Here is a 15,042-nt window from a genome sequence, read left to right as displayed (position 1 = left end):
CACTCAATTCTCATTAATCACTGCAATTATGTTCTTTGAATTTGCCTCAAACGTGGAATTAGTGGTTATCGAACCTCGCCTCTTAGGGGAAATACAGAGTTAGGTACCCGCAGTCCTCCAGTCACAACATCTTTGTCAGCTGATCAACATATAACCTTGTTTGTGTGTGTTTCTGTTTGAAGACGTCTTAAAATATATATTGTCAATTTGCTCACATTGAACTCAGGGCTGTAACTCAACCTGAACAAAGTTAAATCTAACACACATATTTTCTCCATCACAGCCTGGCAGTTTGGAACACAGACAGCCCTGGGCACTTCGCTTGCAGCCATGTCAAACAGGAAATTCACCCACAAAACTTTTAAAAATGGCTCTAAGTAGACAGTGAATAGGACACTTGGTTACAGTATAAAAGCTGAAGCAAAAGTCAGAGCCTTGCCTTCTTAAGTGTCCCTGCTCTACACGTATCTACCAATGACCACAAGAATGCCACAGTATTGATTTCAGGGTTACAAATACATTTTAGCAAGTAGATGAATTCACAAATGGGGAGCTCGTGAATTTTAAGGATTGACTATACTTTTTTAAAATCCTGGTTTAAAAATAAAGTGAAAGCAGTTGGGTATCAGGTTATTTTGTCTCATTGCCTGAAAGAGACTCAAATTGGCTTGAAGCCTTTAAACTTTAAACTACAAAACACGAGATCTCTGGGACTGATTTAGTATGGAGTAAGCAGATTTTCAGATTCTCTGACTAAAACCTGGTGGTTCAAAGACTTCCAGTTGAGTGTTTTGGACATCAGATGAGCGTTGTTCAGGCTGAGTTACAGTGCTGCTGTCCTTAAGTTCAGGGGAATTTGACATACACAAGTTGCATAATCTGCATTTCTGCAGGTTGTATTGTTTTTTGTAATGTATTTAATGTAAAATGACAGAATAGTCATCTCATGGGCAGCCTCACAGAGAGGTCAGGTCTCGTCCTGAAGAGAGAGCTCCAGGCTTCCCTTAGGAAGCATCTGTTACTCTGTGCCTCAGTTTGCTTTCTACAAAATGCAGTGAATACCTGACCTAATACTAAATCAATAGGAAAGTAAACTTCAGAGATGTAAACTAAGCATCATCTACCCTGTGGTGCATGAATGGAAGGCAGCTATACTCACCACTGTACCACCAACACTTCATAAATGGAAAGAAGGAAAACTGGGTGAGATCTACCTTGACTTAGCCATTGGTTTTGAGAACCAAATTCACAGTTTCAGTAGTAACTTTAGAATAAAGGGTTCTCACCTGAAGATATTCTCAGACAGTAGGAATTCATATTTGTTTATGAGATTAAGACGTACCTTAGGTTTTTTTTGCAATTTTGTTCTTGCAGTCATGTTTGCATTCTGTAAACAAGTACTGTTGAGCAGACTCTTACTGTTTACGGATAAATAACTGGATGTAGCATAGCAGCCCATGTGTCTCTTCTTTCCTCTTCATTCTAATTCAATGGAAACCATGTGAATCAGGTTTTCACATGCTGGTGCTTGATTTACAGGCCGAGCAAGCTGCCAAGGTAGAAAAGATGCGACAGAGCATCCTGGAAGGGCTGAACTTCTCCCGGCAGAGCCTCCCGCTCCCCTTCCCACCACCCTCAGCACTGCCTTTCTACCCAACTTCTGTGTACCCACGGCACTTTGGGCCCGTACCCCCAGCTCAGGGCCGAGGGCGGGGCTTTGCAGGTGAGTATGCCCACCACCACAAGTAGGGCCTTGCTGATGTGGGAAGATAGATGTACACACAGGCCTTAGTGGTCCAGATCTTGCCACATCAAGACTTTATAATTAACTGTCAGGTTTAGTTATGAAAGGGGCAAATTGAGTCCAGAAGAGATTCTGGGAAAGGGAGAAAGGGAGCTACAGAAGGCTGTGGCAGACATGAGATTTTACAATCAGTATCGCTGAAAATTCTGCTCATGCTTATGATTTAAGATTCTCATGTGAGGTTAGGGGAGCCCTCCTCTACTAAGGCCACCTCCCAGCCACTGACTGGGCCATGTGATAGTCCCCAGTTGCAAGAGGCTCCTTCAGTATCAGTGGATCTGTGTTCTGGTGTTGACAAGAGAGGCTGGGAAACCCCGCCCTGGCAGTTGATGGTGTAAGAACAAAAACTGGAGGACCTGGGGATCACTCTGCCTGAAAGCCCCATCCAGGGGGCTCTCCCCTGAACCTGGTTCCTCATGGCTTCTCCCATCTCTCTCCTCCCGGGTCCCACAGGAGTCTGTGGCTTTGGAGGCCCCTATGGGGAAACTGTAGCAACAGGCGCTTACCGTGCCTTCCGCGTGGCGACGGCAGCAGGACACTGTGGAGCCTTCTCAGGCAGTGACGGCAGCAGGACTAGCAAGTCGCAGGGCGGTAATTATGCCACGCCTCCTCCTAGAGCTTCTGCCTGCCAGCAGCTTCCCTGCTCCTCTGGCTCCCTTCTCCTCTTCTGTCCTGACTCTAGCAGCACATTCTTTCCATGAGGCCCCTGCCCTGGCATTTGTTTCTGCTCCTGTCCTCCCAGCCCGTCTGCCCCCAGGTCTCTGCAGCAGCTTTGCTGTGGGCCATGTCTGCCTTAATTCTGGGCTATCCCGTGTCCATACGCAGCCTTTCTTGTGCACCCAGTTCCCTAACTATCACCTCCTGTGATAGAATCAGCTGCCCATTAACAACCAGTGATGTGTCATTCTGACCTTATTCCCCAAATATCCTCTTGGTAAAGAGGATTTTGTATGTATAAAGATTCTAAGGCTGCAGTAGAATTCCTGGCATAAAAACTCACCACAATTTGACACGTTTTAAAAGAAACAGCTGATATTAGATATATAAATCAGTTAGTTTATTTTAAATTCCCATGGCTTCTCATTTGTATTAGACTAAAAGGGAGGAAAAAAGTCTAATGTTTAGTTCTGAAATAATGTCTTGTGATTTTGCTATAATTCGATTTGTGGCTTTGTCACAAATCCTGTATTTTGGGGCTGCAGATTTAAACGTGGCCATCAAGTCTACATTACAGGGTTATTCAAATATATTTTTAAGTACCCTTGAGGATAGCAGTCCTTTCTTAACCAGAAATGCTTTTCCAGCTCAGTTACGGAGGCTTGCAAGAGAAATCTTGTGTAGCATTGAGACTCTCGCAGATGAATGCAGCCCCTCAGTGGCCACAGAAGCATTTATCCCCTCCCCACTTGACTTGCATGCCCCTTTTTTGCCTCTCCAGGGTTCTCCCAGCTGTTGAGTGCTTTTTCCTTCCTGTCCCTATATCATTTGGTGGGCAATGAGATGTATATGCTTGCAGCCCCAGCCTGGGAACTCATGCTAGCCTGCAGTTGGGATAAAACATAGGGGCTGGCGGGAAATCTTAAGGTGAAATGACAAGAGGAACCTGCTTCCTAACTTCCCCTAAATTGTGTCTGGAACTCAATCTGTGCTGTCCAGCATACTAGCCAGTGGCCACATGTGGCTCTCAAGCACTTTAACTATAACTCATCCAACCTGAGCTGTGTCCTAAATGAAAAATACACTTTGATTTTAAAGACATAATATCGGGGGGAAATGCGAAATATCTCATTAATAGTTTTTTATATTGATTACATGTTGAAATAATATTTTGGATATATTGAGTTAAATAAAGTAGATGCCATTAATACTTATTTCATATGTTTCTTTGTATTTTTGTAATGTGGCTACTAGAAAATGAAAGGCTTATCCCAGATTTTATTGGACAGCACTATCTAGCTGCAAAATCATTATGGCTAACAACTGGATGACGAGTTTATTACAGTTCATTCCATCTTCCAGAAAATAAGATGCTTGCAGTTCTGCTTTGTTATATTTTTATCAGAAATTTTACTGAGTTAACAGAGAATTTTCTTGGGTAAACATGTCAGAAAACCTTAGAATATGCAGGCTACTGATGATTAATAGAAGTTGGTGCATACAGTGAATTTGTTACCTAGCATAGGGGATTCTAACTTAACAGTACAAGAAGAAATAACAAGCTTTGTTTACTGATTAATTTCCATAATGTTTGGTTAAGGTATTAAACTTGGAAGTAATTATCCTAACAGAAAATAACATACAAGCCATCTGCACCAAGGACAGTACATGATGGAATGTATTTCTATCTTGCATACTTTGTAGTTGTGACCTATTTCAGTTGTCATGGGTTATTTGAGTAGTCACCACATTTGTCTTACTTTCAGGTGTATTTTTAACAACAGTTAAAACCATTAAAATCAAATGTGCACATAGATATTCCACATAATGAATAAATCATCACAAAGCAAGAGAAAGGGCTTCATAGGAAATATAAACCATAATTGAAAAGAAAATGCTTGCCTGTTTCTCTTGGCCACTTTTAAATCTGGGATTGGGATAATAAGGATTTTTTTTTTGTCTATTTTTCATGTAGGAATCCAACCTATACCTTCTCAGGGAGGGAAGCTAGAAATAGCTGGCACCGTAGTCGGCCACTGGGCTGGAAGCAGACGGGGCCGTGGGGGCCGTGGGCCTTTTCCCCTACAGGTTGTTTCTGTCGGAGGACCAGCAAGAGGGTAAGTGCTAAAACAATGAAAATGTACTTATATAAACTTAAAAATGGCCTCTTACTTGCTTTTTTCAGTTACGAGTTTCTTAGAAACATTTTTATATCATTAACTACACTCTTTATAATATTCTCAGTAGTTACATAGGATTGCATTTAATGTACTGTTATATAATTATTTAAATCATTAAATAATTATCCACACATTATTCAGTTAACCAATTTTTAATATTTAAAACAGCATTTTTGAACTGTATTTTTCAAATTGCATGCGCTGGATATGGACCAAAAAAGTAAGATTGACCCCTTGGAATCTATCTTTGGCACGTCCATGATTTAATAAATAAACTCAATGCTTCCTATAGCATAAGATTAAATACTAAATTCATTTGATATTATTTTATTTTAGTTTTTGTTTTTATTGATCTTGGGAGGCCAGGGAGAGAGAAACAAAAACATCAATTTGTTGTTCCACTCGTTGACGTATTCATTGGTTGATTTTGGGTGTCCTGACCAGATATCGAACCCAAAACCTTGTATATCAGGATGACGCTCTAACCAGCTGAACTATCCAGCCTGGACCCATTTGATGTTATTTTAAATGTGTTAAATGCTGTTTAAAACAGATTCAAGTGTTTCTGCTTTTGTCCTCTTCTATTTACTCAGGCGTCCAAGAGGAGTTATTTCCACCCCAGTGATCAGAACATTTGGAAGAGGTGGGAGGTACTATGGCAGAGGTTACAAAAACCAGGGTGCGATTCAGGTAATAACACGACATAATGCTGGTGCTGGTTCACTCCCTAGTGTCTTGTTTTTCAGGCTAGTGTTTTCATTCCAGGCAGGGGTGTTGTTGGGACGTGTTTATGGAACACCTAACTTGATAGTGGCATGTGGTGCTCACCAGTTACAAAGTCCCTCAACTGAAAGCACGTAAAGCACGTCTGTGAGGTTTGTGCTCCTGTTCACAGCTGCTCATAGGAATTTACTGAGAATAACCGAGGGCCGTTAATGGTGTTTATATTAAAAAATATTATTAGTAAATAGCATTTAGGATTTAAAAAGAAAATTGTGACTTTTAGTGCTGGGACAGTATGTCTGTTTCTCCTTCTCCTGGTCCATCTTGACTAACTTCTCCCAGAAACGATCAGCCAAAGAGGAAATAAGTCATGTGCCTGTCTTCAGAAAAGAGCTAGAACTTTTCTTCCACTTTGGAATGACCTTTTGAAAACATCAGTTAGCTGTAACACTGTAGTATATTGTCTCACTTCTTGAATTATATTAGTTAACCAGAGTGTACAGTTTATTTCAATGCTATTCACATATATATTAAGAGGAGTGTACTCTTGCAACTCATATTAATAACCCATATTTAGAAACTTAATTGGACAAGAGAAGATAAAACTGTCTTTACCAGGTGATCTTAGCATCTTGGTAACTTGTTTTAATGAATTACATCAAACATCAAATACAAAGGCAGTCCCTTCCCTAAAGTGGGGCACAGGCCACCCTTCTTTCCAGCACAGCATCCAGCGAAGGGAGGAACATGGCTAAATGTGCCCCCGATTGCCCCAGCCCCACCCTGACCTTCCTCTGCCTTCACAGAGATGCCTTTTGAGCCAAAGACACTCTTAGCCGCTAAACAGATTTAGGAGAGGGAGTCACCTTATTGTGGCTCCAACCCAGAGCCTTTCCTGGAAAAATGGTCCTTGTGGTATGTTACACGTGCAAGGCTGTCACACTCATTTTCACTGGGGGCCACATCAGACTCAAGGTTGCCTTCAAAGGGCCAAATGTAATTTTAGGACTGTATAAATGTAACTACTCCTTAACTAGGGGAAAGGAGCTCAGCACTGCTGCTGGGTAGAAACAAGGTGCGTGGCTGGATAAAACAAGGTGGAGGGCCGGATTCAGCCTACCCGCCTTGTGTTTGCCACCTGGGCTGAAGTGGATAATGGGGCATTTCCTGAGCTGGTAGTAGTAGGGAATATGTGTCCCCATATTGCTTAAAAACTGCAATGTAAAATATATTTACCAAAAACCACACAAAACGGATGTGTAGCTTAATTAGTTATAAGGCAAATACCCATATGCCACCACTACATGATGAGTAGCATCACCAGCCATACCAAGAGCCACTCCCTCCATATCCCAATGCTTCCCTCTTCCCGCCGCCCAAAATAACCACGACCCAGAATTGATTCTGTTTTCAGTTATCTTGTCCTCTCTGTGGTTTTATCATTCAGGTGTGTGGTCCCTAGACATGGTAGTTTTGTTCATTTTCTTTTACTTTGCTATGTCGTTAAGCATCCCTCCCTTTCTTGTCCTTTACTTTATCTGTTAAAGGACATCCCAGGCTTTTCATGACAGACTTCTGGATTCTGCTGAGTACACACTCATGGTGCCATTCCCCCGTGTGGCTGTTTATGTCTTTTTTGCACGCTGGTAGCTGGATCTGGGTGCTCCCTTCTTCTTGGGTTTGTCCCTGTGGCTAGACTGGAGTGCACCTGTGTGCTTTCATGTCTGCTTGTCTATTTTTATGTGTTGGACCCACTGGTGCCGTGATGACTAGACCCATTCATTCCTTAGGGATTGCAGAGTGAAGATGTCTTAACCCATCATTTCTTTTTTCTTTATTTCATAGGGTATTTATAAATAAATGCTTCCTATTGCTTCTTGTTTAGTGCCCAAGTATTACAGCCCTTACAGGAAAGGAAAGGTCTGCATGTGGTGCTGAAGTCTCACCTTGCTCATCCTAGGCTGCTGGGCCCTTTCACTGTGACCTCAGGTCCTCTGTAGCTTTCTGTCTAGGGTGTCACCCAGCCCAGCAGACTTGCAACAGCCACTTCTCTTAGTTTCTTAGTTTCTTCAGTGGAAAACAGCTTTTCAAGACCATAGTATAGGCACCAATATACCCTGACTACCGTGGGGCTAGGGGTTAGTCACTGTTCCTGGTTCTCTGTGTACACACAGCTCCATCTCTTCATACATGAAAATGCTTTTTATTATATATATTTTTAAGATAGGATCCTCATGAATTCATACCAGTGTTTTCGATTCATACTGAGGAGTATGGTGCTTTCACTTGATTTCTTCGTTGTTATGTCTGTCCTTTCTTCCACACCAAGTCACGACTTCTGGGCTTTTCTTGTGGACAGAGCTAGAGGGGAAGAAGGTATGCATATGCACTTGTATGTGCTGGGTGCAGAAGGGAGCCACACGGGGGAAGGGCACCATGAGTCTGTACTCAGCAGAATCCAGAAGTCTGTCATGAAATGCCTGGGATGTCCCTTAACAGATAATGTGAAGGACAAGAAAGGGAGGGACGCTTAATGACATAGCAAAGTAAAACACTTATGCTGCTGCCTTTTTTTTTTTTTTTCCAGTGAAAAACCTCAAGAGTTTATACTAACTCTTTCAATTCAAATTTAGAACTTCAGAAGTCTTACTTAACCTTTACTGTTTATATCTGTATATCCTCTCATCCTGAGAATCTTGGTTCCTAAGGACCTAGGGGATGATTAACTTGGAATGTACCATACTCATATTTACTTTATCCCATATTACACACACAGGCAGCTCAGAACAGTTAATACTGCCGTCACCAGCACTGTCACTGAGAACAGGTAAAATGTTGGCATATGCTTCCCTGCTCCCACCATCTTGAAATTGAAAAAAAAAAATAGCTGTGCTGTTGCACCTGCATGATTTGAGCATATAGGAGTGACCGGCTTCACTCTTCCTTTAGCCTCATCTGTCCAGGTTCCGTACATCTCCGCCCCACCAGCCTGTGTCTGCAGGCCCATTTTATTCCTCTGGGGCTCTTCTTCAGTACATTCTTCAGGGAGGACTTAGGGAAAAAAAATATTCAATTTGAAAGAGGTTGTTTTCCTAACATAGGCATACCTTGTAGATATTGTGGGTTTATTTCCAGACCACTACAATAAACTAAGTACCTCAATAAAGAGAATTGTAATCTTTTTTGCTGGTGGAGAGTCTTGCCTTTGATTTCTGAAATTGGATCATCTGTGAAGCACAATAAAGCAGAAAGTAATAAAGCAAGGTATATCTGTACTTAAAAACACTGACTCACATCTCCTCCCCAGGTATCTTACATCTGTGATAATCATTTTCTTCTCTCATAAAGCTTTGCTGTCAAAGGCTGATAATAGTCTAATTGTCTCCCTGCCTGGTGTGGCTCAGTGGATTGAGTGCCTGCAAACCAAAGAAAGGGTTGCTGGTTCAATTCCCACTCAGGGCACATGCCTGGGTTGTGGGCCAGGTCCCCAGTATGGGGCGAGTGAGAGGCAACCACACTTGCTGTTTCTCTCTTTCTCCTTCCCTTCCCCTCTCTAAGAATAAATAAATATATATATATTTTTTAAATGGACTGTGCTGTTGCATGTAGAGAACTTGAAAAAAACCAAATAAACAATGATGATGTAATTGTCTTTCTCTCTGAAGTCATTTGCTGTTTTGGCTTAAATGCCCAAATTGTTTTTTGTTTTTCTGTCAAAGTTTAGTGATACACCTTGCTATTCTGGTTCAATGCTCTTTCAAACACAATTTCAAATCTTGTTTTACATCAGAAAGTTTTCTTGATTACTAGTTTTTCATTTCTGTTCTTTCTCCTTGCTTGTTTTAATCTCTGGTGCTTCTATTGTCCTTGTCTTCAGTATTTGTCATACTCTTCATTTCTTTTTATCTTTCCCTTTCTTTTTTTGAGATATAAGTCACATACCATACAATTCACTTGTTTATACTATATGATTCTCACCCTGGCTGGTGTGGCTCAGTGGATTGAGTGCCAGCCTGCAAACTAAAGGGTCGCTGGTTCGATTCCCAATCTAGGGCACATGCTTGGGTTGCAGGCCAGGTCCCCAATAGGGGCACACCAGAGGCAACCACACATTGATGTTTTCCTCCCTGTCTTTCTCCCTCCATCACCTCTAAATATAAATAAAATCTTAAAAAATCAATAAATAAAGTATATAATTCTCAAGGTCATGTAGTAGTTACCACTAATTCCAAAACATTCATCACTTCAAGAAGAAACCACATACTCATGAGCAAGCACTATCCCCCATACTACCCTGCCCCAGCCGGATAACCACATCTGCTTTGTGTCTCAGTGGACTTGCTGTCTGTACCTTTCGTGTAAATAAATACATGTGTGGCATGTGCCAATACTTCATTCGTTTTAATTGTTGAGTAATATTCTATTTTGTGGATGGACCACACTTTGTATTCATTGGTTGATAGACATTTAGGTTGTTTTTATTTGGGGGCTATTATGAATAATGCTGCTATGAATATATATGTACAATTTTGGGTTTTTTCCACAAGTTTTCTTGAGATATAAATATATAAAGTTAAATTAGTTTCAGATATATAACATTATTCAATATTTGTGTATTTGCAAAATGATCGCCACATTAAGTCTAGTTAAAATCCATCACCTTCCATAATTTTTAAAAAGTTTTTTTGTGATGAGTACTTTTAAGATCTTCTCTCTCATACACAACCTTCAAATACACAGGGTACGGCAAAAGCAGATTTATAGCTCGTATGGAAAGAAATACAAAAGTTAATAAATAATATTAAGAATAAACTATGTTTCACATACAACTATAAACCTACTTTTGCCCCACCCTGTACAATAGAGTATTGTTAACTATAATCATTGTGTACAAGTGTTTGTGTAGACACATGTTTTCGGGTCTCTTGGGTATATAGATGGGATTGAATTATCATGTGGTAATTCAGTTTAACTAATTGAGGAACCACCAAACTTTTTCCGAAGTGGCTGCACCATTTTCCATTCCTACCAGCAATGTCCGAGGGTTCTGATTCCTCTACATTCTCACTAACATTTTTTGTTATTTTGTCTTTGAGTTTAGCCATCCCAGTAGGTATGAAGTAGTATCAAATATAGTTTTGATTTGCATTTGCCTATCTTTGTTTCTTTCTGATTGTAAAAATTTTCTTCTTTTCAGTTTGTTCAGGTATTACAATATTTATTTGGTGTATGTGTCCTCTAGTTCAGTCTTCATTTTTGGAATAATCTTTTTATTTTGAATTCTTTTATAAGATTTTCACCTCACTTCCTTGCTTTTCTTGTTTTCAACTGTGCATTTCCTGTCCTGTCACAGCCCACTTTGAAATCAGAGGAGCAGTCTTGGGATTTTATGGACATGCCTTTGAAATATTTCATTGCCCGTAAGGCTGTTGTTTCATCCCTTACTTTCTTATAATGGCATCACATGTAGTTCCACTTGGTACTTTTGTTGCTCATTTTTAGGTGACAGTAGTCTTTTTACATCTTAAGGACAGGTAATGAAGGGCAGCTTGTCTCCTGAGAGTGTCTTGTCTCTCCTGTCTCCGTTGTTGCCGTCCTGGTGGGGCTAGTTCTAAGAGTGTATGTGCAGCAGAGGCAGTGCTGCCCTGTGCTTGTGGTTAGTCACTTGGTGCGGGGACACCTCACAGTGGCCAAGGCTTACTGGAAGAATTGGCTCTAGAGAGAGGTACAAGGTGACTTTCCTTCTCATTCCTCTTACATCCTCCATGCACACCTCCACATCCCCCCCAGAGTGTGACTGTGGGGAGGTTCCCTAATTAATAAACAGGTCCCTTGACGCAGTTCCTGCAGCAGGCATCTGTGAGGGGTCCACACTGTCACCACTGTCAATACCGTATGTTGCAGGTGTCTGTTTAGTCCAGTGAGTGGACTGTTTCCTAAGAGAGCATGGGCTTTGAGGTTTGAAAGCATGTACTTGAGATCTTCACTATTATCTTTTGCCCCGTCTTGGCCCTTCTATATTTTATTCTTCCTATATTTTTATATTATTTATTTCAAGGTTCCAAGAAAATGACAGTAGTACAGACTTCTGAAAAGGTTTACATTAGAGTTTCTGAACTCTTAAGATCGAAAACTAAAATGAGAAAACAATGTGGGACATGGATCCCAGGCAGATACATGGTAGCCACTGGTGTAGGAGAAGATGTTCCTAAGGCAACGGTGATGGGCACCTTCAGCCCCACTTTGGGCTGAACAGATGGCCCTTATTTTCAACCAAGAAAACAACCTGATTCCCAGAGTAGCGAGAACTAGAAAGCACTAGATGCATCACCCTCTTATGTTGAAGGGGATGGGATATGGAGCTGGAAGATCTGTAAGCAGCTTACCTGTTCTAGGCCTCAGTTTTCTCATCTTAAAAGTGACCATTTGAAGGTAAAGACCATTAATGTTTTCTTCAGCAACAAGTCAGTCTCTGACAGTGGTTCTCACCCATGACAATGTCACTCATAGGGGACACTAGATTGTTTGGAGACATGGTTGATTGTCACACCTTGGGCTGCAAGTGCTCCTGCCTTCTATGGGCAGAGGCCAGTAATGCTCATAACCAGACAGTCCATGACAGAATTACGAGGTCTAAAAACCTGGCATCAGGTTGAGAAATCATGGTCTAAGAAGATGTAAGCAACTGAAAGGTCTTAGTCATCTTCACAGATTCTTGCAGAAAGGCCTTCTCTTTTCAGGAAATGTGCTGAAGTAGTCTCAATGTCCATTTTTTCCAGACAATTGTTTTTAAATCTGTTAGGGGGAAGGACAGACCCATTCAGAAGAGATAAACCACAAACATGTTGCAATTATCAGTGCGGACTTGCTTCTTTCTGAAGTTGCCCAGCAATAATTGCTTCATTTTTTCATTTCCCAGTAGAAATGGGCATCCTGCTGCCTGTTACTGGCAAATGTGCCAGTTGTTGCTCATATGGGGGACAGGCATAGTCTGAAACTTCAGAGTAGACTTAAGGGGTGTTTGTTACAATACTTTAAATGTCTTGATGCTATACAAAAGGGTTATTTAGGACTCTTCCAGTGGGGATCTCCCTCATCACTCAGCACGACATTAACTACAGGGAAGTTGAGAGAAGTGGACACAGAAGGAAACCACTGAGACAGGAAAAGCTTCTGCCAGATGAAGGTCAATCAGAAGCAAAGACAGAGTGTGTTAATTGCATACGTAGGAAATGTATATAGAGTATATAGGATAGAGAGTATATAATAGAATGTATAGATTGTATGTAGACTTATAGAGTGTACAGAGTATGTATAGAGTAGAGGGTACATGAAATGTTTTATATTCTATTCTTGAATGTGTAGCGAGTGCCGTCAAACCTCATTTAGCACCCCTTCTTTCCCACTGTTTATCAAAAGCTGCCCTATCACTTGTAATTCATTTTAAACAGGGCAAGCCTCCTTATGCTGCTTCAGCAGAAGAAGTGGCCAAAGAACTGAAGTCGAGATCCGGGGAATCCAAGTCTTCTGCCGTGTCTTCAGATGGGTCCCTGGCTGAAAACGGAGCAGTGGCTGAGAAGCTGGCTTCCCAGATGAATGGGAGTGCAGGTGACGCCAGGGCCCCCAGCCACTCGGAAAGTGCCTTGAACAATGACTCTAAGACGTGCAATACAAATCCTCACTTAAATGCACTAAGCACAGACAGTGCTTGCCGTGGAGCTGATGCTCTGGAGGCAGCTGTCTTAAAGCAAGAAGAATAAACTTATTTTTTATAGAGGGTGAAGGATGCTGGAAGGGTAAGGATTTAGGAATATCTGGAGAGAAAGAGAGCCTACAGTTATGTACATTTTTTCCTTTCCGTAAGAGAAAAATGAGGACTTTGGAAATTCGGATCCCTCTTTGATATCAGAGATTTAAAAAACACATTTTTAGTTTTAACCAGTTGTAGTCAAAATGCTACAATAAAACAAAAAGAGAGAAAGAAAATGAAGAGCATTTGACTCCCACACTTAAAATGAAGTACACACAGTTTAAACTGGTTACGACAAAAGCCTATAGTTGTGTTTCTTGAACTATAAAGAAAACAAATTTTGGCAGTCTTTATATATAGCTTAAAATATCATTTTTAGCATTTGGCACCATATGTATGCCATTATCTTTGATTTTGCATTACTGTTCACAAGAAAGCTTTGTTTAAGGCTTTGATTTTATGATTATGAAAGAAGTAAGGCACAACCACAGTTTTTATTTCTTACTTAAATTTCATCACTGTTGATGTGGTTCTTTTGTGTTAAAAGAAAAAGTGCAACTATCAAAACAAAAAAATTATAGAGTAATATTGCCGTTCTGCTGATTTTCAATATACAGTACATCATACATACTTTACAAGCAAGTTAAATGGAGATAAAGTTGAAATCATAGAAGATGCAAATGACCTTTCAAAATCAACACAATGTGTTCTGAAACTTTTTGTGACTTAAATACCATGCATCTGTGATCAATGAACTATGTGGTTTTGAATCGAACGTAGACCATTAGTGCTACTACTTGAGCTAAACTTCTGCATGGTTCATAATTTTTAAAGTGTGTAGTTAATATTATGCATGTTATTGTCCTTTCTTCCATTCTTACCAGTATGTGCCCATTTGCAAAACAAAAAATGCTAATAATCAGTAATAGTCCTATAAAAGATGTTAACTCTGTTTAGTCATTGACTGATCTTGCTCTAACCTTAAAATTTTGTGATTATTGACCTCTGTTGCATTTATTCTAAAAACCCCCCAAAATTATCTAGCTGTTTCGAATATCAACATTACCCTGGTGTACTCACTGCTGTATGCATTATTGTTCTTTGTTGCTGTTTTTATGCCTTCATATTAGCAAAATATGAAATTCTGTGAAAAACAAAAAAAAATCCCTTTGATCTTAAAAAAAAAAAAAAATACCCTTCTGTAGCAGGAATCAAATTGCTTGTTCTTGAGAACTTTCCCATCAAGAATTTAGTAGAAGCAGGTATACTTATATCATTTTGATGTTTTTGTTAATGTTTCCAAACAATGTACTTTGAAATCAGAATCACTTCTTATTCGTTTTCATATAATTCTCCTGATGCTCTTCATCACACATTAGTGATCAGAAATGAGATGTAATTCCCCATCCCTGCCCGCAAGACCTGAGTAGGATCTTACTGTAAGTTGAAGGGAGTTTTGCCCTAACTCATGGATTGTGCAAGAATGAACTGCTGTTGGGTTTGACTGATTGTAGATGGGTTGTGGTGTGGTGTATTGAAGGCTATTGAATGCAACTTACAATGCTTAATAAAAATCTTTATTCTTTTAGTATAAAGTATGGTGTGGCTTTTAAATTCCTTGTATTTTACTGAGATTTAATTCAGATTTAAACAGCTACTAAAGAGTTGGTCAAATAAACAAGATTTATAAATATTTTGTTCTCTGCAAATAATTCCAGGTTTCCAGCTCTAAAGGAACTTACGTACATGGTTAATATGAAAATTATGTTGATGTCTGAGTTTCATAGTTACAAAAAAAGACATTATCTCTGATACAGCAGGTTTAGAAATAGAAATTTTTTTTTTATTAAAAAAAGCCCAAGGAAGAAATAAATTTGATCTTAATTAAACCACTTTTTAAAAAAATTAGCCAAATCCATACTTTATTC

The 15,042-nt window shown here is 40.0% G+C and overlaps 1 protein-coding gene across 1 annotated transcript in view; it reads left to right on the top strand.

Moving 5' to 3' along the window:
* The window catches only part of FAM120A (family with sequence similarity 120 member A), a 117,915-nt gene extending 103,206 nt beyond the window's left edge, over positions 1 to 14,709 (top strand). The window contains exons 14-18 of the mRNA XM_053925320.1: positions 1,540 to 1,723; positions 2,258 to 2,395; positions 4,437 to 4,578; positions 5,235 to 5,331; positions 12,816 to 14,709. Coding sequence (XP_053781295.1) covers positions 1,540 to 1,723; positions 2,258 to 2,395; positions 4,437 to 4,578; positions 5,235 to 5,331; positions 12,816 to 13,124 — 870 coding nt within the window. The 3' untranslated portion in view covers positions 13,125 to 14,709. The remainder of the gene's footprint in view (positions 1 to 1,539; positions 1,724 to 2,257; positions 2,396 to 4,436; positions 4,579 to 5,234; positions 5,332 to 12,815) is intronic.
* The last annotated feature ends 333 nt before the right edge of the window (positions 14,710 to 15,042 follow it).

This window comes from Desmodus rotundus, chromosome 1, assembly GCF_022682495.2.
Source record: "Desmodus rotundus isolate HL8 chromosome 1, HLdesRot8A.1, whole genome shotgun sequence".
Taxonomy (NCBI): Eukaryota; Metazoa; Chordata; class Mammalia; order Chiroptera; family Phyllostomidae; genus Desmodus; species Desmodus rotundus.
Note: the sequence above shows the minus strand (reverse complement) of the source record. Positions and strands in the feature narration are given on the sequence as shown.